The sequence below is a fragment of the Triticum aestivum genome, chromosome 7D (assembly GCF_018294505.1).
Source record: "Triticum aestivum cultivar Chinese Spring chromosome 7D, IWGSC CS RefSeq v2.1, whole genome shotgun sequence".
In the NCBI taxonomy this organism is placed as follows: Eukaryota; Viridiplantae; Streptophyta; class Magnoliopsida; order Poales; family Poaceae; genus Triticum; species Triticum aestivum.
In genome coordinates, this window is record NC_057814.1 from 616,035,013 (window position 1) to 616,059,110 (window position 24,098).

General features: G+C 48.4%; 1 protein-coding gene and 1 non-coding gene across 2 annotated transcripts; both read right to left on the reverse strand.

The window, feature by feature from the left end:
* Positions 1-10,159: 10,159 nt before the first annotated feature.
* LOC123167176 (phosphopantothenate--cysteine ligase 2) lies at positions 10,160-13,951 on the reverse strand. Its single transcript, XM_044585009.1, has 9 exons — positions 13,728-13,951; positions 13,476-13,623; positions 13,319-13,363; positions 13,064-13,149; positions 12,765-12,817; positions 12,587-12,646; positions 11,978-12,079; positions 11,054-11,173; positions 10,160-10,861 (listed from the first exon to the last, which is right to left on the reverse strand). The coding sequence occupies exons 1-9, from the start codon at positions 13,873-13,875 to the stop codon at positions 10,616-10,618; spliced, it is 1,008 nt and encodes a 335-aa protein (XP_044440944.1). The 5' UTR covers positions 13,876-13,951; the 3' UTR covers positions 10,160-10,615.
* Positions 13,952-14,024: 73 nt separating this feature from the next.
* On the reverse strand, positions 14,025-14,096 carry TRNAW-CCA (transfer RNA tryptophan (anticodon CCA)). Its single transcript has one exon. It is a non-coding gene; the product is annotated as a tRNA-Trp (tRNA).
* Between the last annotated feature and the right edge of the window lie 10,002 nt (positions 14,097-24,098).

Sequence of the window (24,098 nt, forward strand, 5' to 3'; positions counted from 1 at the left end):
TATTTGATCTGAGTCTGGCTACGAGCCTATACGCACTAACCATCTACGTGGGAGTAGTTATGGGTATCCCGACGTCGTGGTATCAGCCGAAGCACTTCAGACGTCAGCGACGGAGCGGCGCGCGCCGAATTGGACTGGAACGCCACTAGGCTAGGTCTGCTTTCGGCCGCCCACGCAACGTGCAGGTGTGCTCAGGGCGATGGGCCCAGACCCCTGCGCGCTTAGGTTTAGACCGGCGTGCTGGCCTCTCTGTTGTGCCTAGGTGGGGCTGCGACGTGTTGATCTTCCGCGGCCGGGCATGACCCAGGAAAGTGTGTCCGGCCAAATGGGATCGAGCGTGTTGGGCTATGTGGTGCACCCCTGCAGGGAAGTTAATCTATTCGAATAGCCGTGATCTTCGGTAACAGGACGACTTGGAGTTGTACCTTGACCTTATGACAACTAGAACCGGACACTTAATAAAACACACCCTTCACAGTGCCAGATACAACCGGTGGTCGCCCTACCTCAGGGATATGAGGAGGGGATCGCCGGGTAGGATTATGCTATGAGATGTTACTTGGAGATGCTACTTGGAGGACGTCGACCTACCCTCTTCTGCCTGTTGCAAGACGAAGGTGACCAGAAGCGTAGTCTTCGATAAGACTAGCTATCCCCCTCTTATTCTGGCATTCTGCAGTTCAGTCCACTAATATGGCCTCCTTACACATATACCCATGCATATGTAGTGTAGTTCCTTGCTTGCGAGTACTTTGGATGAGTACTCACGGTTGCTTTCTCCCCCCTTTTTTCCCCTTTCCTTTCTTTCTGGTTGTCGCAACCAGATGCTGGAGTCCAGGAGCCAGACGCCACCGTCGACGACGACCCCTACTACACTGGAGGTGCCTACTACTACGTGCTGCCCGCTGATGACGGCCTGGAGTAGTTTAGGAGGATCCCAGGCAGGAGGCCTGCGCCTCTTTCGATCTGTATCCCAGTTTGTGCTAGCCTTCTTAAGGCAAACTTGTTTAACTTATGTCTGTACTCAGATATTGTTGCTTCCGCTGACTCGTCTATGATCGAGCACTTGTATTCGAGCCCTTGAGGCCCCTGGCTTGTATTATGATGCTTGTATGACTTATTTTATTTGTAGAGTTGTGTTGTGATATCTTCCCGTGAGTCCCTGATCTTGATCGTACACATTTGCGTGCATGATTAGTGTACGATTGAATCGGGGGCGTCACAGTACCTCTCCTCCTTCCTCCTTCCTCCCTCTCCACCCTTCCTCCCCATTCCCTCCCTCCCCTCGACCGTGGCCTGAGTTGGATCTAGTACCTTGTTCCTCTGCCTGAGTTGCTCCTCTCACTGCCCTGCCTGTGTTCCTCCGCAGCAGATCAAGAACTACAGCAACTAGAGAGTGAAGAAGCAGATTAACAGCAGGGGAAATAGCAACAATAGATCAAAGAAGTACAACAGATCAACAAGGCAACAGTGGTAACTGAATTTTCAACACTTCTTTGTACTGCATAAACATTCTGTGTTTGATCAAATGATTGTAGCCTTCCCATGGACTATTTTTTTATAAAACTGTAGAATATCAGATTGAAATATTGGGGAGTACAATACAAGTTCACGAACAAGGGACTTTTTTGCAATTGTGAACTCTCAATGCTCAAGTCTGGAAGTGTTTACAAATTCAAAGAGTTCACATGACTACTGGTCAAATACTCTAGTGTATTTAGTGTAAATCTAGTCTGAAACTAGTAGAGCTCTTGGTGATTCGCACATTCAGTTTAAATAAAAATTTAGTACATGACTACTGATCATGTATGAAAGATGTTGCTACTGGATGAGCACAAGAACTACTCAATAGATTTTGATGTACTCCTGATCATGTATGCAAGATGTTGCCACTGGATGCATGGATGCATGACTGGGACATGACTACTCAGTAGATTATGACACCTGATAATCACAGTAAACTGTTAACAAATTACAGTTTACTGTCCATTTTAGCCTAGCATTCAGTTATCTTTTCACCCTTTTTTCTGTCCATTCAGTTATATTTTCAGTAGGAAAATCTGTGTAACAAATTACAGTTTACTGTCATTATCAGTTTACTGTCCATTTTTGTTTTGATTTTACTGTATGTATCTTAACTGAAATTTGACCATGTCAGCTGTAAGTTGGTTACCCAGCATTTGTGTGGGCTTATCACACTGAACTTTCAGTAATCTTACATACTGTTCTGTCACATGATGGATAGCACTGAAGAATATCTTGAAATGTAACATTCGAGTAGTTCACTTACCATGACTATCAATTAATAAGCATGATACTGTACCCTTCTTTTAAAAAAGAATTCCCCTGTGGTTGAGATCCTATAAAACGGTGCCCCTCATGAAGCATCCACCTTACTAAGCCATTACTTGTGTGCATCTCTAGTTTCCTTGCAGGTTGTAAGTTTTTATTAGGATAGCTGTAAATTTCTTCTGTTTTCTAGTAGTACAACCTGTACTGGTTGGGACAAAAACACTGCTTTTGGTGTACCTGTACTGTTCATCACCATGGCCACTACTATTTGGCCCTCTGTGTCCATCACCATGGCCACTACTATTTGGCCCTCTGTGTCCAGCAATATCTTTAAGGCAAATCTGGCTGGCAATTTGGCCCTCTGTGTCCATCACCATGGCCACTACTATTTCAAACTGAAGAAAGAAAGGAAGAGATGATTTTGCAGGTACCCCGAGAGGCCCTTGAGTTTGCCGGAATGTCGATTAACTTCCGTTCCGGCAAATTCGGGTACTCCATATGTCCTATTTTCAGCAAAGGTCATGCTGAAATTTTCCGTGAATTTTAGCATGACTTTGCTAAAAATAGGACATATGGGGTACTTGCGACTAATGCATGGGCCGGGGTATCTTAGTACTTAATTAAGTAGGATCAACTGCCCCTTTATTCTTGCTGCATTAAACCATAGGTGGCAATAGAGCCAAGTGATTAGGCCCAACTTAGAGTCGACAAACCCTAAATTATAAAACCTTGGCTTTTAGGGTGCCTCGGTGTCGATAAAAACCTAAATGATGAAAGCTTAGGCTTTTAGGGTGCCTCGGCGTCGACAAACCCTAAATGATAAAAGCTTAGCTTTTAGGATGCCTCGGTGTCGACAAACCCTAAATGATGAGACCATGATCTTGTTCCTTGACAATAACCAACTTTTTGACCAAACTTTTTTCCTATTTAGAGCGAAACATGGCCCACAACGATGAGGCCGGCGGTTCGGGCGGCAAGGCATTCTGGGAGCTGTCCCAGGAGATGGAGGAAGAACCTCACCGCTATGAGGACGCCGCGGAAGACACCGATCCTGACTACACAACCCCTAGTGGCGTCGGGGATGACACCACTGATGGTGCCGCCGAGGATGCCACCACTGATGATGGCAGCGCACGCACAGATGGCAGCCAACCGAAGAGGCAACGGAAGGACCGGCGCCCGAACGTGCTCGGCACCGTCAAGGAGGAATTTACTGAAGTGAACTGCGACGGGGATCCAACGGCGCCCAAAGAATTAGTCAAGGGGTACTCGGTTCAGCTCGGGTGCATTCTCCGGAGCACCGTCTCGATCAACACCGAGAACCTAAGGCATAAGGACCGAGGGAATTTGCGCAACCTCCTCTTCACGAAGCTGCACGAACGATACAAGTTCCCCGCTGAGTTTGCAAACACACGCCTCTCAGGGAATAAAGTGAACAGTGCCGCCCTCACGAAGATGAGCACGGCCCTGTCTACTTGGAGAAGCGCGGTGAAGAGAATGATTAACAAAGGTGATAGTTATGAGAAGATCAAGGCGAAAAATCCTTCGATCAGCGAAGATGACTACAAGGAGTTCAAGATCAAGTGCGAGAGCGGCGCATCCGAGGAATCAAGTCAGTGGGGGAAAGAGATGCGGGACTTGAACTTAGGGGTCCACAAACTCGGTCCCGGCGGTTACAGAGTGGCGGAACCTATATGGGACAAGGAGGACGCGGAGCGTGCCGAGCAAGGCCTACCGCCCCGCTTCGAGAAATACCGTGAGAAGCAGACCAGGAACTATGTCAGGGCCCGGTACAAGGAGGACCCGGTAACAAAGGAGCTTACCACGGATCCGAAGACCAAGGCGCTTGAGAAAGTTCTGGTAAGGAATACACCCCCGCGTAATTAGCTACATATATGGTTGCATTCTAGTTAATGAAGCCAAATTTCTAAATGGTTCACATTCCTTCCGCAGGAGACTGAAAGCAGTAGCGCGGGGTCGTCTCAGAGCTCCCCAGCTTGGGACAGCACTCTAAATAGGGCGTTGAACATAATGAAAAACAAGGATAAGCTCAGTAAGCCGTCGTCAGCTGGTCGTGTGGCCGGCAAAGGCTTGTCCACAAAATGGTCGTCATACTATAACGCTGGTGGGCGAAAGGAGAAAAAGACCAGCTCGGAAAGCCAGTCGCGCGAGGTTCAAGAACTCAAGGCACAAGTGGCGCGGATTCCGGAGATTGTCCAAGAGCAAGTGCAACAACAACTGGGAACGACGCTCACCGCCATTGTGCCTAGCTTGATTGAGGGGCTGCAGGCGTGGATTGCGGGCGGCCAACAGGGGCCGCCCCCGGTTCCCAGCTTCACGGCCAGCAACTCGCACAACGCGCAGGCGGGGCCATTGGTGTCTCCGGCGGAGGCGGTATTGGTGTCTCCGGCGCCGGCACGGGCATTGGAGCTTAATGCACCCGGGTGTACGCCGGCCGGCACCTCGGCAGCAAGCGGCCCCTCCGTCAGTTGCACGCCCGCCGTTGGCGGTGCCTCGACATTAGCCGAGCTCGACGCCATCACGGTAACTAAGCCTCTCGGCCGATGACTTCATCTCCTTGCCTTTGACTGGGCATCCCTGACGCCCTACATGTTTTCGCAGGGCGCCGCCGACGTTCCATGCACTCTCCTGCACTTCGTGGGCGGCGAGTTGATCGATGTCGCCAAGGGCAGAATCGTTCAACCGGGCAACCCCGTGTTCCACGGTAATCCGATGCCACCCACCGTGTATAGGGTTGAACTGGTTCGGGTGCTGCCAGGCTGCGACGAGTTGTTACCTCCGATTCGACCCGCTGGGGCCGACGAAGATGATGTGATGACCCTCAGCGCCTGCGTAAGCTGGCCCCTGCTTTGGCCGAAGAGCCAGATTCGTTTGGGGGCGGGGGACACCACCCCACAGACAACACCGCCAGTCGTGCCGGCGCCAAGCCATGGCAAGACCGCCGCAACGCTACCGGACATGCCGGACATCCCTATGGCACAGGATCCGGACATGCATATGGCACAGGATCCGGACGACGACGACAACGACGACGGTACATTTACCAACGTCGATAAGTACTTTGCCGAACATGGGTACGGTGACGAATTCTTCGGGCCTCCTTCTCAAGAACCCAACCCTGAAAAAGACGACCGCGATCGAGCTGGTACCGCGGAGAAACCCAATTGCAACAGGCGTCGTCTGGCGTTCAGTTCTCAGGAGACGCCTCCAGCTGCCGCCTTCACCGAGCCTCAGATAGCCGAGGTGCGGAATATTATCAGCCCCAACACACTCAAGAAGGCGGTCTCTGAGCAGAACTCGATCCCATTACAGGAGATGAGGAAGAAGGGACGGAAACGAAAGAATAACAAGGGCGGTGCGAGCCAGCCGGCACCGAGTACGATCCGTGCTCAGGACGGGCCACCTTCACCTAAGGATATCTCGAGGAGGGTGCATGTGGCGGGTAGGCCGATGCTACCGACTAATCTGCTCAATGCTGCAACCGGTGCTATGCGGAGTCTGCATGACAGTGTTCTTTCTTTGGAGAAGCGGCGTCTCTCCGAGAATGATGTGGCATACCCGGTTTTCGTGGCCAAGGTGCCAGAGGGCAAGGGCTTTGTGGATAGCGCCATCGGGGGTACGATCGTCCTGCGGTTTGATGACATCTTCGCTATGTTTAACCTTCATCCGCTGCACTACACCTTCGTTCGGCTATTTTCGCTGAGTATGGAGATGCGGATCATTAGAGACAAGACCCCGGACATCGTGATAGTCGACCCCTTCTACATGCGTGCCAAGATCTTGGGCAGCGCTGGGGACCGGCAAGTCGCGAGTTCATACCTCGAAGGCGTCATTCTGGCAAACCCAGATAAGGATAACTTCCTCGTGCCTTACTTTCCCGAGTAAGTCATCCCCTCACCGCCCCGTAACATATGATTTCTTAGATTTCGATCGTTCTTTTTTTTTCTAACATTCCGTGTTTTGTGCAGTGACACACATTGCACACTCATCCTCTTAAGCCCGAAATATTCCATGGCCACGTATTTCGACCCGGACCGTCAGTCGAAGATAGACTACACAAATATCAAGAAAGTTCTTGATGATGTTCTCCCCGGCTACGCCAAATCTGGAGGCACCTTCAGCAGGCCAGTTCGTAAGTACGGCAAGCACATCTTCAGCCACAATACGACGTTCTCCTGCGTCAAGCAGCCGCCTGGCGGTCAGAAGGATGCCTACTACGCCCTCCATCACATGCGGGCGATCGTACGGGACCATAATCACCTTCTGCTACCAAATAATCTCAAAGATTGGGCCGCACGCTTGTCGGCAATCCAGGACGCGGACATCAGACAAGAATTCTTTCGCATCCAGTCGGAGTTTGCGGAAATCATCCATCAAGATGTCCTTCGTACCTCGGGGCAGTTCTATCTCAGACATCAACCGTCCAACAGTGAGATAGAAACAACGCTACAAATGCAGGCTGACAACGCCCGCGATTTCATGACCATCACGAAAGACGGCGGCTTCATCCACGCTCCGGTCCCTGAGTCGAGTCGAAAGTAGTGATGCTATGTAGTTCTGAAATGTCGATTGGCTCATGTTGTAATATTAAACTTTAATGAACTTGTATGTCTCTTTGGTTTGGACAGTCGTTCAACTTATATGTAATCGATGCTATTTATTAGTAGGACCATGAATCGTGCTATTAATGTGTTGCTTTTCTCTTCCGATCCTTTTGTTGCATACTTATATATTGCTTATGTATTGTCTGTGAATTGCTACTAACGTTTTGTTTGGCTAGTGCATATATAGAGATGCCGTCGTATGTCGTGTACAAGGGTAAGGTTCCCGGAGTCTACGACGACTGGGAGGAGTGTCGGAGACAGGTTCACCGTTTCAGCGGTAACAGTTACAAAGGGTACACCACTAGGGCGGAGGCGGAAGTTAGATACGCGCGCTATCTAGCGGGAGAGAGGAGGGAGCGGAGGAGGAACCGGATGAAGACCAGTTTCATCGCGATGATGCTAATCGTGATGACCGCAGCTCTCTTCTATGTGATGGTAGTTTAGATGATCGATATCGACTTGTAATGTGAAGACAAACTCGCTACTCGCGGTTTCGAGACTTGTAATGTTATAACTTTGTTCGGTATTTGAAATTCGGAGACTAATATGATGAATTGTATTCGGAGACTAATCTTCTATTGTATTCGATAAATCTGCTTATGTTGTGCTCTTTATATTATGTGCAGTAATATGTTTTGTAACCTGTGCAAATATCAGAAAAGAAAAAAAAATCCCTAATATTCATACTAATGGCGCACCACTTAGCACACTAATGGCGCACTGCAGAAAGGACACTAATGGCGCATCACCCCCCAGTGCGCCATTAGTATGCCAAGGCACATGGGTAAATATGGCCCCTGGGAGGCATACTAATGGCGCACGGTGGGCTATACTAATGGCGCACTGCGTGGTGCGCCATTAGTATTTAATTCTAATGCCGTGGTGCTAGTGGCGCACCAGTAGTGCGCCATTAGTAGGCAAAACTGGTGCGCCACTAGCAGGCCTTTTCCTAGTAGTGAAGCAATGGACGATTAAACTTATCATCCTAAAAGCATATAAATGGCCGATGGAGTGTTGACATTGTCCTTAGAACCAGCACGGAAGAAGTTATTTTATGGTTTTGCCGAAAAACAGGGGGGCATGTGTTGACGCTCAAAAGTGGAACAATCATAGAGAATAGCTTAAGTTATATCAAGACTAATTCAAACTTATGATTGGAGGTCACCTCCGTATGGCTCTCTTGAAGAAGATCGAGATGGATATGAACATGGTATAAAACGGAGCTCTTATGCAATAGTTATGACAAGTTCAGAGATGCTCATGTTGACACCAGATCAAAGAATGGCATGAAACTCAATTAAGATTGCCTCTGATGGAAAATGTTTCAACACGAAAGTTGTGCGTCTCGTCGAAACGGTCGATTCTGATATAAAATTTGTCTTAATCCGAGATCGTATGCAAAAGTTAGAGCCATTCGAATGCAGCCCTGCCACGAGGCTACATATGGCGCGCCCCACCAGACATGATGTCTGATGGGTAGCGCCAACAATCGGCTGTCTTGCGCGAGCGATTCGGACCTGAAGATGGCCACGAATCGAAAAAATGTTCAACGTGAAAGTTGTTCGTCTTGTCGAAACGGTTAAATTTGCTTTTGGGCACATCTTCATCCGAGAGTCAAAAATCGAACTAATGTCTCAGACTTACCTAAATCCGAATTCGGTTAATTTTGAAAAGATTTTGACATGATTTGGAGTCCTTTTTGTTGTACGGGAAGTCCATCCGCCTCTTATATACCTAAGGGGTGACGACCGATTGAACAACACACAATCGAACAAATCATCTACCACTTTTTACCTTTACTTTTATCCTCTCCCTTGTTCTTCTTCTTCCTCGTTCTTCGCTCGTTCTTGTTGTTGCAGGGCGGCGATCCACGAGGCCCTAGAGGCGATCAGGCTGACCTAGGAAGCCCATAGCCGCCACGTGCCTTGACGGGGTCCCTCCCGGGCGTGTGGGGTTTCGGGTCCTCAAAGGCACCCGCCGGATTGCTTGCGTACCGCGCTTCCGGACGGGTCTCCTTCGACGTGAGCTACGGTGCATCACCCTCAGCGTTGGAGGTACACGGTGACGTGTTCGTGTGCGAACACGTGGGGCACCGTCGACAGCGAGTAAGAGTAGAGCATGGGAGGCCGCCGGTGGTCAGGTCCTCGGAAGGCCATGGCTCTTTCGCTCCGCCGAAGCCAGGCTGATTGGTTTGCTACCAACATTTGGCATTGCCAATATTTGACAAGCCAACATTTGGCAAAATCTAAAGTTGTTAACACTAGCAACCTTTTGTGAAATTGGCAACAAAAATTAGTATGCAACCAATCTCTAGCCAACATTTGACAGTTGTCAAAATTTGGCATGCCAACTTTTGACATCAAACCAATTAGGCCCTTAAATTGCCAACTGATTTGGCGCTTGCAGGCTGCGGGAGCAGAGCTTCAGTTCCAGGGCTCATGGCATGTCGGACATAGGGAACGGACACCGACGGCCATTTAGATTAGGTTTGGAGTACGGTTAAGTCCAAATATGTCCGAATGTGATGGGTTTCCTTCTGTTGATGAAAAACATCCGGTTTTATATAAAAATTATTAAAGTACGAATTAATATTGTATAGTTTGTTTAAATATACATCAAATTTGCTCAATTTCGTTAAATTTCTTTCAAAATGTAAACAGACATATGCGAATAGCTTTGCATGGTCGGCTTCCGTATCAGTACACAGATCCCCGGACCGCTGATGGATGCGGCGTTCCGTTTGGGATCCGCCTTGTAGAACCCTTATGAACAGTCAGGGACCTGTGTAAGCACGTTGCCGAAATTTGATGGAGCCCTTGCGGATGGTGACGTTGCCGTCCGTGGTGCGAGGAACAGCGGCGAACCGTGTGGAGATTGTGATGTGCGGCGGAGAGAGTCCAGCGAGGAGATGAGGTTGCCAGTTCCCACATGCCACCGCCCTTCTCTATCCTGTGGCCATCAGGACGGACAGCGACACAACGACACCACGTGCCTTGCTAATGAGGACCTGCTGGACGTGCTGCTCAGGCTCCAGCAGGAGCACTCTTTGGAATTTCCTCTCACCACGGAGACAATGGGGGCCGTCTTGTTTGTGAGTATTTCTCTCAGCTTCAAGTATTCAATTGTTTATTAAGCAACCAGAATAGTAATAGTAACTTCAAATAGTAGTGGTAATCCACTTCTGAGCCCAGGCTCAGCTGCACCCGCCCGGACGGAAAAAATCAAAAGAAATAGTAGAAAGATTCAAGAAAATCAGGTTTTTTTGTGTGATAGATAATTTGGTGCGTGAGGTTCGCTCCAATTTTCAAATCATTTATACATCTGAGCAGCTCTTCGCAAAAAAGACAAATTTGGGGTCTGTTAAAATGTATACTGTTCAAGCATTGTTCTAACCCGATTTGTCTTTTTTGCCGCGAAGGAGCCTAGATTCCTGTTAATCAAATTTGAATCGCTCAAAATATACACACATTTCAGATTTGGGGTTTGAATTGGTGAGACTTGTCCAATCCAAACCACCGCCGACGTCGATAAAGACAGGCATCAGACGGTGCAGCACAACATAAGGGATAAATAAGCGAGATGATCGCGCGTGCGATTCTCAAGAGAGAATGCTACTCCACTTACTGGTACGTGAATTAAACCAGGAGACCAATGAGCGCAATAACTTGTAGCAACTCCTTATTCATCAAGACAACAGCTCACGTCTCTTGGTCCGGATTGGACTGCTTAGCGTGATCTGAATGCATCTTAACCAGGAGACCAATGAGCTGCTCTTCCAGGTCATCTTCCTTGCTCCGCCTGCTCACGGTTGTCTTCCCGGTGCTTGTGACCATGACAACCACGTCTTTGTAGTTCGCTAGCTCGTTCGCCACCACCACATTCATACCATACTTTCTCAGAGCCGCCTCTGCCTTCTGTATAAGGATGTCTGGATCCGTCTCGAGCTGCAGTTTTGCAGGTACGCATTGCGGACAATGAGAATCAGTATGCTGCATCCAGATCATAGGATGGCAACACTTGCAGGAAGTGCTGAGTTTGGTTACTTTTCTTCAGAGCAGAAAAAAGGGGTGACCATCACTACTAGCTTACATCAGAATTTAGAAGGTGCAGGAAAAGGACAGAACGAAGAACCTGACCTTGAAAGATACACAAAACGCGGAAGGCGCCCAATGGTTTCTGAGGATGAAAAGCATCTTAGGAACTTGATTGAGTTGCATGTTCAAAGGGCCACCTGCTGACTGGATTTTATGTTTAGCCTGCGATAACGATTGTGTCAGGGATGAATAACAGCTGAGACCTTGTAATGGTGCCAAACTATTATGTATCTTAGAAGAAGTTCCACGGGCCAGTTCTCTGACAGCTACCAACAAATATTAACCTCCAGATACTAGTGCAACGCCACCACAAGTATGTGTACCATAATGCTTGCAAGGCTGCAACTACTTGTGCATGTCACTTGTAACTCCCCTCCTGCAAATGCGAATCTCAGGAGGGAGGGAGCATTTCAAGATTTGTGTGTTGTCATGTAAGCCTAACATGTTGCTGAACGATGGACGGTTATCTATTAAAGAAGTATCAGGCAACATGGCAGCATAAGAGGACAATGAACACTAGGCATCGAGGCAGTTTGAACATTTTTCTCACATATGTTTTTCTATCAACAAACTGATTTTCGTGGACCAAGTGACTCAATTTTATGTTTAGCCTGTGATAACGATTGTGTCAGGAGGAATAAGACAAGGGACCTTGTAATGGTGCCAAACCATTATGTATCTTAGCAGACATTTCACAGACCAGTGCTCTGCGTGCTATCAACAAATATTCAAAAAAATTCAAACTTTCAAGTTTAAACCTTTCAACAAACTGATTTTCATTGGACCAAGTGACTTGCTAAACCTTGCTATGCCCTCTACACAACTCCAAAGCAAATTTATAAATCAAGTACACCGACGATGGCAATATAGAAACCTATCGTCGTGATCATCCGCTATGCACTAACATATCTGTTTGTTTAAATATAAATAGTGAGCATACAAAAAATAAATGAAGATAGATCCTACCATACTCTCCCATGGAACATAGAAGTCAGACACTGCAGCAGCACAATAAAACATTCCATGGTGCTCCAAGCAATTCATAGCAGTGGATACAAGCTGCAGTAACTGTTTGCAATACAAACAGAAACAGGTATTGCATCAGTATCTCATTCACATGGTGAACGCATCATGAACCTGTAGCTGAGCGTTTACTGAATAAATAAATAAATAAATGACTAGTTGCCACAAGTATTACATTCCATTTCTAAGACTGAGTGCAAACAAAACATATTATATCCTACTCCCTCTGTTCACAACTATAAGATGCTTTGGATATTTCAATATGGGCTACATACGGACTGAAATGAATGAACAAACAGACTAAAACGTGTATATATACAACCGATTCAGAAACAAGTTAGAACATCTTATATTTGTGACCAGAGGGAGTAGTTTTCTTCCAACATTATCCTCGGTATAACCCGGTAAGGCACTGAACCAAAGCTGTGATGAATTCATGAGAAACCACAAAAGACAATAATATACCATCTCTGATCCAACATACTACAAAAATGCTCTATGGGCAGTATTATATGCAGCAGCATGTGCTGGTAGGAAATAGGCGTGCAATACCTGAAGGTACTCAAAAATTGTAGTGAAAGGGAGTTTCAGAAGTAGACCTTCATCAATTGCCTGCAATCAAAGAATACAAGTCAGTGGTCATGGTAACATTATCATCAATCTGACTAGCAGCTGATGTAAAGTGAATTCGGCATAACTAGGGGTGTTTGTAAATTATCAATATACCTACCTTGCGATAACTGCTAATCGCTGCCTTGACCACAGTGGTGTGAGACTCTGGGACTGAGATAAGTAGCTCAAGTGAGCACATAAGTTCCAAAGGAGGATATTTACAGAGTGATTTACTTAAATTACTGCACAGCATCCAAGTGAGAAGACTGAATAAATAAACGAGAAAGAAGAAGACAGGAGGTAAAGAACATAAAACAGCATGGATTTGTAACAAGAGTGAGAAAGAAACACAGATGGATCTGCTACGGTTTCTCTTGCATGAAATAGATAACTCAGGACTGCAATCACAGAGCAGACCTTGGATCTCTGATCCTTGGCCGAGCTCGAAAAGGTCGAGAAACGAGTCCTCCGGAAGAAACCTGCAGAAAGGCTGCTTGCTCCCGCTGCAAAGAGGAGCAGAGGGAGTGTCAACTCTCGACTCGCTGTTGACATTCATAACTGAATAAAAAATTGCTACCGTGGAAACCAACTAGGCTAGCAACATCTGAATTAAAAATTGATCCACTAGTTGAGGTAGCCTCGTCGAGAAATCTGTGAGCCAGAAAGACTCACCGGCGATGGACGAAGACGACGGCGTAACCGGCCTTGAGGAAATACCTGCATTTGCATTTGCATTTGCATTTGCACGAACGGTCGTCAGTCTGTCAGTCTCGACAGGAAGAGACGCGGCTGACAGCAGGGGATGGGAGCGGGTGCCGTGGGTACGTACTCGGTGGACGCGGCCCCGCGCTGGCCGGAGCTGAAGTTGTCGATGTAGCGCACGCAGCGCTGCTCCAGGGGCACCGTGGTGCCGCCGGAGGTGACGCAGACCACCCCCGCCACCGCCGGGGGCCCTCCTCCTCCTCCTGCTCCGGCGCCTGCAGCGCGCACACGAAAAGAACAGTCTTTTAGTTCCGTCGAGGCGAACCTAAAATTGGGGATTGATTGATTCGTGGAGACCGGGAGACGGGGGGCGACTTGCCGGCGGCGGAGCGTGAGCGGTGGCGGGCGACGAAGGCGGCGAGGCTGGCGGCGACGGCGTCGCGGTCGCGGAGGGGCGGCGCCGCGCGGAAGAAGGCCGCCGCCTCGTCGTCGGGGCTCCGGTGGGCCGCGCTGGTTGGTGGATCCATGGCGGCTGCCGCGCTGGTGTGGTGGGGTGTGGGCGGGGGAGGGAGGGAGGAGAGTGACACCAGTGACGCGGTGCGAATCTCAGAGGAGAGGATGGAAAAATCGGTGGAGGAAGAAAAAAAAAAGGAACCGGATTTAAAGTTCGGGGGTTTGAACCCGACGTGAATCGAACACGCAACCTTCTGATCTGGAGTCAGACGCGCTACCATTGCGCCACGGATCCGGTGATGTCCGTACAACGATATTGTCTCACTCTACTCCTGCCCCCAAAGATTAGTGGGTTGTATTAGTCCTCTTGTGCTGCGTCATGGAAGCTTGAAGCCAAATGTATTCTTTCCAAATGCAAATCATCTTTAGAGAAAATCAATTGACATGCTTTCCCCGTGTTCTAAAGGAGCCAGCACAGTGCTAACAACATGAATATAGAAAGCATTTCTGCAAAATAACCCTTTGTAACACCACCTTATAGAGATAGAGATGACTCATGGTCCAAAAACCATACACAAGTTATGGAGAAAAGAAATATAGATTGGCTTGATATAAAACAGCAGATAGTTTCCCCTAGCATTCCCCTATAAGAAAACAATGTTTTGTTGATTTACAAAAGTAGAAAATTAAAAAAAGGGTGAATTATGGTGCACTTTTCAAATGAGTAACTTTTTTTTTGTTAGGAATAGACTAAAATCAGTCTAACTTATAATAATTTATACGTCGGGAAATTAAAACCACCTCAAACACTTCGGGCCATTCGAAATTCGCTGGCTTCCAAAGTGGTTAGCTTCTTCTGGAGGCAGCGCAAGACAGCTTCTCGGGGAGCCGGCGCTGCGTTCGGCAGCAACGGCTGCTCTCGTTTGCATGGCTGTCAGCCCAGGAATCAAGAATAAAGCCCATGCGGATGGTTTCTGCTGTCGCTCTATAGCTCGGGTGGGTTTCTGTATATCGATTCGGTATGCAACCTCACTTCGGGATGGCATGCCCTGTAAATTTCCTTAACTTCTCCTTCCATTCTTTTAGGAACTGCTTTTCTGTTGCTTCGTAAAACGTTCTTCGTGAGGCTGTCTTACAAGAGCTGGAGCGTTCGGGGTGGATTCTTCACGAAGATGATCCGAATGGACCCTTCACTCAACAAATGCACACTAACGGATCAGAGCACCACACCCAAAAACACCCATGGTGTAAGAATTTTTTCTATTTTTGGGGAGCTTCCTACCTACAAAATAGTCAAAGAGTGTTGCTATACACATGACAAAATCGCGGCCGATGTATGTACGATTGTATGTGACAGCACGAACAGTGCGTAGGAGGCGCTGATGCTTAGAGCTGTTGGGAGGAAGTATCGTTCCCAGTTCGTGCGGTCAGTGTCTTCCATAAAGCAATTTCGATTGTCAAAACCCTAGTCTCTAGCCTTCTTCCACGAAATCCTAGCCAGGCCTCAGATCTAAGATATAAGGCTGAGATTTGCTCATAGAGAGCACGAGACAATGTCCGCCACAAAGACGGATGTGTCCGCACCTGCAGGAGCAGCTGCCGCCTACCGCAATCGATATTTATACCGAATATTTTTACTTTTACATTGACCTCTGTAACTAAATATTAATGAGATTTTCTCATTTGTGTCACATTTATTACACATCATTAACTATGATTTGCTCTGTAATATTTAACATTAATAATCATAGAATTACATTGGTAATATTATAGTTCAATTTTACAAAATTAGATGTATATTAGTACGAATAGAACAATGTTAAATTATGAACCTTTTATACTGGAAAGTGCAATATTTTTAGTTTCAGACTTCATGTCAAGTGAATTATATATAATCTAAACTACATATAAACTATGAGAAAACCACATGCAATATATTTATATGTTATTGTGCCTATTTTTTGAATTTTGCCTTCTACTTTATTATATATAGAAATATCTTGATAGATTCTTATTATGTATAATACACGGAAGTAGGAGAAACAACAATAAGTCAAACAAAAAGGTATAGTTCCAAGTTTTGAAAACATTATTCTTCCAAGAGTGCGCTGTCAGGGTGATGCTTTGCATACACGCTGGCTTCCCTAACGGCTTGCCCCTCATAGCCATGTCTGTTTTCTTACATTCATGTTTACATATCACCTATTAAGATTATACTTCGCGGTTAAGTGGACTACAAAACATGGCCTATGTAATAATATGTGTGTCATAAGGGCATGGCTATTTGTAAGTTGTTTTAAAAATATTGGAGTCAAAATTTTCTCCAACTTCTCATGTTCCTAATGCCTTCCTTCCTCCTTGCCTCCATCTTCCTCCACCACCCGCTTGCCTCCATGCATCTCCTTCGGTTGCGACGGCGCGCCTCGCCACCACTCACCGCCTCATCCCTGCCTTTAGCGGGTTTGCTATCTAATCCAAGCATGATTAAAAGAAATAGAAAAGCCCCCACCCACCTATCAAGCCCGCTTTGCCTCCACTTGAGATGTCATGACTAGTCTCGTCGTCCCCGGCTCGTGCCAGGCTCCACCTCGCCAATGGACCCCGTGCCTTGTTGTAGCTCGGCAGCGCCCCCATCTCTGCCTCGAGGTCACACTCTCTAGAAATTGACCGCTTAAGTTTGTGGTCAAATGGAAGTGCGGTTGTGCTTGCACTTTAGCGACTCAACATTAAGTGGCAATGCAAAATTCAACATAGCGTTGCAAACTACCTCCAGTTTGACCCGTTCTATGAATTATATCTAAATTAGTTGTACATGCTCAATAGAGTCACTACAAAAAAAAAGACACATCCGTGACATTTTGGGCCAAACGAAATTTTTTTTCTGTCATACATATGACACTTCTATGACGATAATTGTGACAAAACCCGGTATCATCATAGATGTGGTGGGCTCCTACTTCTATGACAAAAAATCATGACAGAAAATGGGATTTTCGTCCTGGACGGGCCGGAGACGCAGCTGCATGACATTCTTTGGGCCGTCCATGACGGAAAAAACCGTGGTAGAAGCGAGGGCGAGGAAAATTTCGGGGAGTTCCCGGTTACGGTGGGAGGTCGGGGGCCGAGCGATGCGCGTTTCTCTCGTACACGTATGCGCGTGTGTGCGAGGCGTTGGCTCTAACTGAACCCGAGCGAGGCGTTGGGCTCTAACTGAACCCGAGTGATTGCACTGCAGGCTACGCGTTACTGAACCCGAGCGATCGATCGATGGCTGTTAACTGAACCCGATCGAGCGATTCCTTCGCTACTGCTGCTAACTGAAGTCGATCGATGCTGCCTCTGGATGAACAGTGAGCGCTGCTGGGGGGGTTTGGATGAACAGTTCCCGGTGGGGGTGGATGAACAGGACCCCGTGGTGTTGCCTCTGGATGAACAGGACCCCGATCGATCGAGCCGGTTGGGGCTGGATGAACAGGACCCCGTGGAGGGCAGGATGAACAGTAGACGGCGGAGGGCTGGATGAACAGTAGCCCGTGGAGGGGTGGTTGAACAGGAGCTCGTGGAGAGGGCTGGTTGAACAGTAGCCGGTGGAGTAGCGCGTGGTGGAGGCTGGATGAACAGGAGCACGTGGATGAACAGTCGCAGGTGCTGGAGGAGGTCGACGGTGGATGAACAGTAGCCCGTGGAGGCGGGAGGGGGTCGACGGTGGAGATGAACAGTGTCCCGTGGAGTCCCGTTTTGCGGTACGCCACACCCCTTCCGATGAACAGGACCCCCGTTTCGACCGTAGCGCTCCAACACAAGTCCGTTTCCTCCGTTTTGCGGTACGCCACACCCCTCCCGATCAACAGGACCCCCGTTTCGACCGTAGGAGGTCCGTTTCCTCCGTTTTGCGGTACGCCAGACCCCTCCCGATGAACATGATCCCGTTTCAAACGTGGCCGGTCGAACACAAGGCCGTTTCCTCCGTTCTGCGGTACGCCAGGCCTCGTTTCCATCGGCTGTTCCGTCCAAGCCCTCCCGATGAACACGACGGCGCATTCCGTTCCGACCCAGCCGGTTGGCTCCCCATGAACACGACGACGACGTTGTTTCTCCGTTCCGACCCAGCCATGTACACGAGCCCTGGCCGTACGTATGCGCGAGTAGGCGTTCGAGACCCTGCCCGTATGTACGTATGTGGCCGTATTTTCTTTCTTGCACACTGGCCGCTGTACGTACGTGTACATGCTACGTGCGCGCCTCTACATCGACCAGTATATACGTACACGTTCGCGACCAGAATAAAAATGCTACGTACGCTTCGACCAGGTGGGTCCCAACTGTCAGGCACTTCCTTACCTGCGAAGATGTAGCTGGTGGGTCCCAGCAGTCAGGGGGCGAATCGTTTTTTTGCCCGGACGCACTTCCTTGCGTGCGAAGATGTAGCTGGTGGGTCCCAGCAGTCAGGGGGAAACGTTTTTTTCACGAAATACAGTGGCCCGTCCGGTGGGTCCCAGCTGTCAGGTGGAGGAATCATTATTTTCCGCATAATAAGGAGGCACTTCCTTGCTGCGGCCGTGGACCCAGCTGTCAGCCTCTCCACGTACAGTCCACGTCCGATGGAAGTCGTTCCTTGACCACGTTGACCACGCTGTGCCGAGAGCACCAGGGCGGTGGATGACGGCGAGGCCTAGGAAGGGGACGACGGGGAGCCGGGGAAGACACGGCAGTGGAAGCCCGCGCGGAGAGGAGTACGAGGGTTCACTGGTTCGGCTGTGGTGTGAGGCTGCCGTCGCCGCAGGGCCTGGCCAGCGGTGGGAATAGTAGGGGGCGGTGATGTTGGGGAACGTAGCAGAAATTCAAAATTTTCTACGCATCACCAAGATCAATCTATGGAGTTTACTAGCAACGAGAGGGAAGGAGTGCATCTACATACCCTTGTAGATCGCGATGCGGAAGCGTTGCAAGAATGCGGATGAGGGAGTCGTACTCGTAGCGATTCAGATCGTGGTTGATTCCGATCTAAGCACCGAAGAACGGTGCCTCCGCGTTCAACACACGTGCAGCCCGGTGACGTCTCCCACGCCTTGATCTAGCAAGGAGAGAGGGAGAGGTTTGGGAAGACTCCATCCAGCAGCAGCACGATGGCGTGGTGGTGATGGAGGAGCGTGGCAATCCCGCAGGGCTTCGCCAAGCACCGCGGGAGAGGAGGAGGAAGAGGGGAAGGGCTGCGCCAAGAGAAGAAGAACTTCGTGTGTTGGGCTGCCCCTTTGCCTCCACTATATATAGGGGAGAGGGAGGGCTGCGCCCCCACCTAGGGTTCCCTCCCCAGGGGTGGCGGCAGCCCCCAAACCCATCTAGGGTGCGGCCAAGGGGAGGAGAAGGGGGGGCGCCACTAGGGTGGGCCTTAAGGCCCATCTGGACCTAGGGTTTGCCCCCTCCCACTCTCCCATGCGCCTTGGGCCTTGGTGGGGGGGCGCACCAGCCCACCTGGGGCTGGTCCCCTCCCACACTTGGCCCACGCAGCCTTCTGGAGCTGGTGGCCCCACTTGGTGGACCCCCGGGACCCTCCCGGTGGTCCCGGTACATTACCGGTATCACCCGAAATTTTTCCGGTGACCAAAACAGGACTTCCCATATATAAATCTTTACCTCCGGACCATTCCGGAACTCCTCGTGACGTCCGGGATCTCATCCGGGACTCCGAACAACATTCGGTAACCACGTATATCTATTCCCTATAACCCTAGCGTCATCGAACCTTAAGTGTGTAGACCCTACGGGTTCGGGAACCATGCAGACATGACCGAGACGTTCTCCGGTCAATAACCAACAGCGGGATCTGGATACCCATGTTGGCTCCCACATGTTCCACGATGATCTCATCGGATGAACCACGATGTCAGGGATTCAATCAATCCCGTATTCAATTCCCTTTGTCTATCGGTATGCTACTTGCCTGAGATTCGATCGTCGGTATCCCGATACCTTGTTCAATCTCGTTACCGGCAAGTCTCTTTACTCGTTCCGTAAATCACATCATCCCGTGATCAAATCCTTGGTCACATTGTGCACATTATGATGATGTCCTACCGAGTGGGCCCAGAGATACCTCTCCGTTTACACGGAGTGACAAATCCCAGTCTCGATTCGTGCCAACCCAACAGACACTTTCGGAGATACCTGTAGTGCACCTTTATAGCCACCCAGTTACGTTGTGACGTTTGGTACACCCAAAGCATTCCTACGGTATCCGGGAGTTGCACAATCTCATGGTCTAAGGAAATGATACTTGACATTAGAAAAGCCCTGAGCAAACGAACTACACGATCTTGTGCTAGGCTTAGGATTGGGTCTTGTCCATCACATCATTCTCCTAATGATGTGATCCCGTTATCAACGACATCCAATGTCCATGGTCAGGAAACCGTAACCATCTGTTGATCAACGAGCTAGTCAACTAGAGGCTTACTAGGGACATGGTGTTGTCTATGTATCCACACATGTATCTGAGTTTCCTATCAATACAATTCTAGCATGGATAATAAACGATTATCATGAACAAGGAAATATAATAATAACCTATTTATTATTGCCTCTAGGGCATATTTCCAACAGGTGAGGCCTCCGCGGCAGCACAGCCGACCACGGGAGGCAGGAGCATGCGGCACGACCGGCGCTGCTTTGGGCGGCGGAACAAGAAGACCAGAGGTTGAAGAAGCACTACGGCCGTTGGATGGACATCGTACGGTCACTGGAGCTAGAATCGTTCATATTGACTAAAGTTGACAAAGGCCCCCGTCCCAGTCAACTTAATAGGCCCACAAGTCAGCCTCCCACCATGGTGGGTCCCAGCTAGCAGGGGGGTATTCATTTTTTGTGCGTAATAAGGAGGCATTTCCTTGCGTGCGAAGATATAGCTGGTGGGTCCGAGCTGTCAGCGGCGGTAACATTTTTTTCATGAAATACAGAGGCCCTTTCGGTGGGTCCCTGATGTCAAGTGGAGGAATCATTATTTTGCGCGTAATAAGGAGGCATTTCCTTGCGTGCGGCCGTGGACCCAGCTGTCGGCCTCTCCACGTACAGTCCACTTCAGATGCATGTCAGTCGTTGACCACGTTGACCAGGCCGCGCCGAGAGCACCAGGGCGGTGGACGACGGCGAGGCCTAGGAAGGGAACGATACGGAGGCAGGGAAGACTCGGCAGTTGTTTCCCACACGGAGGGGAGTACGACTGTACGAGGGTTTACTGATTCGTCTGCCGTCATCGGAAAATAACAACAGGTGTGGGTGAGTAGAGGGATGGCTAGGCCAGCGATGGGAGTACGGTGGGGCGGTGAGGCCTGCGCGGCAGCAGAGCCGGCCGCAGGAAGGAGGGAGCAGGCAGTCCCGCCGGCGCTTGTTTGAGTGGCTGAAGTAGGAAGAGCAGAGATTGAAGAAGCACGACGGTCGTTGGATGGCCATCCAACAGTCACTGCTTGTGCGTCAACCTTTTTTTAGGCCCCACATGGTTTGCCTCTTTTTTTAACATAACACCTCAAGTCGCAATTTGTTTGTTCACCCGTGGTAAACGATCCTTCCTCCACCAAGTGGACAACCAGTAGACGTGCCAAATTACCACATGGGCTGCCTTTTTCGTACAGAAATGAGCTCCACCGTGTACCGCGCGGGTGTGGTTGGGAAAGAGACGGGAGTACGTGCGCCGTGCATGCACCTCTTCTCTTCGTGCACGTCCCCCACCTACGTGGGTGTGTGTGAGAGATACAAACCGCGTTCGTGAGTGTTTTTTGTTTTGGGGTGGGGGTGGGGTGGGGGTTGATTTCGTGAATTATTTGTGGGAATATGTGTCGATGACATCTCAAACAAAATTTTGCATGCAATGTGTGTGAAATGGAGGCCTATCCATATCATACATAGAGGGTCGGGCAATCCACGAGAAGAGAGGGAGGGGTCATAGCTATCGATAGAGTCGAAGAGAGGATCAAGTGGGTGGGTGCGAGATCGATGAAGAGAGCCATCGAAATTGTGTGTGTGTGCAAGTCAAAGATATAGGGCGACTGGCCTACCGGAACGTTAGAGGGCACATGTCAAGTTTGTGTGTGGCAGGGAGACATGACTAGAGCGCTCGATGGATCGGTGTGTGTGGGGGGAGGGTAGGCAGAGGCCTAACTATAGAGGTAGAACGACTCGTATATGTGTTGAGAAGGAGAGACCCAGCTATGTCTTGAGGGAGATCGGTCGACATCCATACATAACTGAAGGACGGGAAATATGATGGGACAGAGAGAGAGGAGAGAGAGAGGGAGGGAGAGGGAGAGAGAGGGGTAGAGTGCTGGATGGGTGATGGAGTTGCTTCTCGAAGATGGTGGGAGAGGCCTACTAGACAAACTGTGGGTGGAACTGCAATGTTATCAATAAGAGTGGGGATGTGTTTATGTGTGTGCCTGTGTGCGATAGATCTGTCGGGACGCATCCATGGATGATGAAGGGGAACCATGTGTTTGGTAAGCAAACCTAACTAGATCGGTAGATCAATTGTTGTTTGTCGGATGAAGGGAGAGACACAACTAATGAGGTAGATCGATTGACGTGTGGGTAAAAACGAGTTATAAGGACCTAGCTAGCTATATGTATAGCGAGAGATCGGTCGGTGTACGTCCATTTGTTAGAGGCAAATAAGGCCCAGCGAGACGGATAGACAGAGAGAATGGAGCTAGGAGGTGGTGCGAGAGGCCCAACTACTAGCTAGATAGGGGGAGGAGTGTGCGGTTGTGAGATCGATGAAAAGAGGGGCGAGAGTTTACACGTGTGTCTGACCGTATGAGAGACACGAGGCAAGGACACATAAAGGAGGAGATTGAAGGTGTGTGTATGTTGTAGGCATGCATCGCTGGAGAGGTTTATCGATCGGTGTGTGTCGAAAAGGAGTTGTGGAGACTCTGGGAGAACGACCTAAAGAAAAAAATGAATGTGCCCGGTGGATCGAATGCCGAGGGAGGGGAGGGCGAGGAGGGCGTGTGCATGCACGAGAGAAAGTTAGTGGTAGCTACAAAGGTTAGAGGATTGTGTGGGTGTAAGAGACTAACAAAGATCATAATTTGATATGAAAGCGGATTCATATATTTGAATAGGAGATCATAGTGTTTTAAACATTGCATGCATGAATATAGCGGTGATACACGTGTTGTGCACATGTTATACCATAATGTGATAATGCATGGCGTTTGCAACTCACAGCTAAATGCCGAACAATCTAAACCATACTATACATCAAACAATCTCACATTTTATTTGAATTTGTGATAATATGTGGCATTTGCAGCTTACAACTAAATATCGAACAATCTAAACAATACTATATATCGAACATTCTCACATTTTATTTGAATTTGTGGTAATGTGTGGTGTTTGCAACTCACATCTAAATACTTGTAGGCTTAGGGGGCGGGGCACCATACATAATGTGATAAACACATTATACATATGAGACATGGTTTAGATTATGAAGATCTAGCTAGAGCTAGAAATGTAATGTGATTTGAAATCAAAATAAAGTGGATTCAAAAAATCTAGTTCGAGTTCATATAGTACACATAGTTCATATGTAACTCGAGACTAATCATGTGGTGTGCTGTGAAGATAATACACAAACGATGGTTTAACTTGACAATAATGATGATTGTAGATCTTATTAAAACAGAGAAACGAATTCAAATGCTTTGACTTCACAACAATCATTACTGTAGATCTTATTCAAATAGAGAAACGAATTCAAATTTAGTTCATATTGAAGCGGTAGTATATACGTTTGGAATGCACTAAAACGTTCATTTGAGTAGTAGGTTGCATGCATTATACACGTAGAGAAATATTTTAACATAACATGAATTCAAAGTTTTGAATGACATTTGTAGTGCGCATTGATTTAGTACAGTACACGTTAGGTGTAGGAGATATGCCCTAGAGGCAATAATAAATGATATTATTTATCTCCGAGTTCATAATTATGTTTATGTTCCATGCTATAACTGCTATGGTTCTCGAGTCTGCAATAACCACGAGGCTCGGAGGAAGACTCATATGCACGTGTGGAATAATAAACGGTAAAATGTATTCCTAGTCTGGCCTCTAAGACTAGCTCAAGTGTTGCATGATGGTTATGTTTTCCTGATCATGGGCATGTCTATGTCAGCAACCTTGAGGGCACAATGTTAAGAGAACATTTGTGTTGAATCGACCCGGATTGATGTTATGCTATGAGATTCATTCGTCACAAGTTTATTGGTACATAACACAGAGATGGTTAACGTTTGCA

Coding starts and splice junctions, on each gene's coding strand:
- LOC123167176 (XM_044585009.1), bottom strand. CDS start 13,875: ATGGATCCACCAACCAGCGCGGCCCACCGGAGCCCCGACGACGAGGCG. Junction 13,624..13,727: donor CCGCTCACGCTCCGCCGCCG/GCAAGTCGCCCC, acceptor TGCGCGCTGCAG/GCGCCGGAGCAGGAGGAGGA. Junction 13,150..13,318: donor GTCGTCTTCGTCCATCGCCG/GTGAGTCTTTCT, acceptor TCCTCTTTGCAG/CGGGAGCAAGCAGCCTTTCT.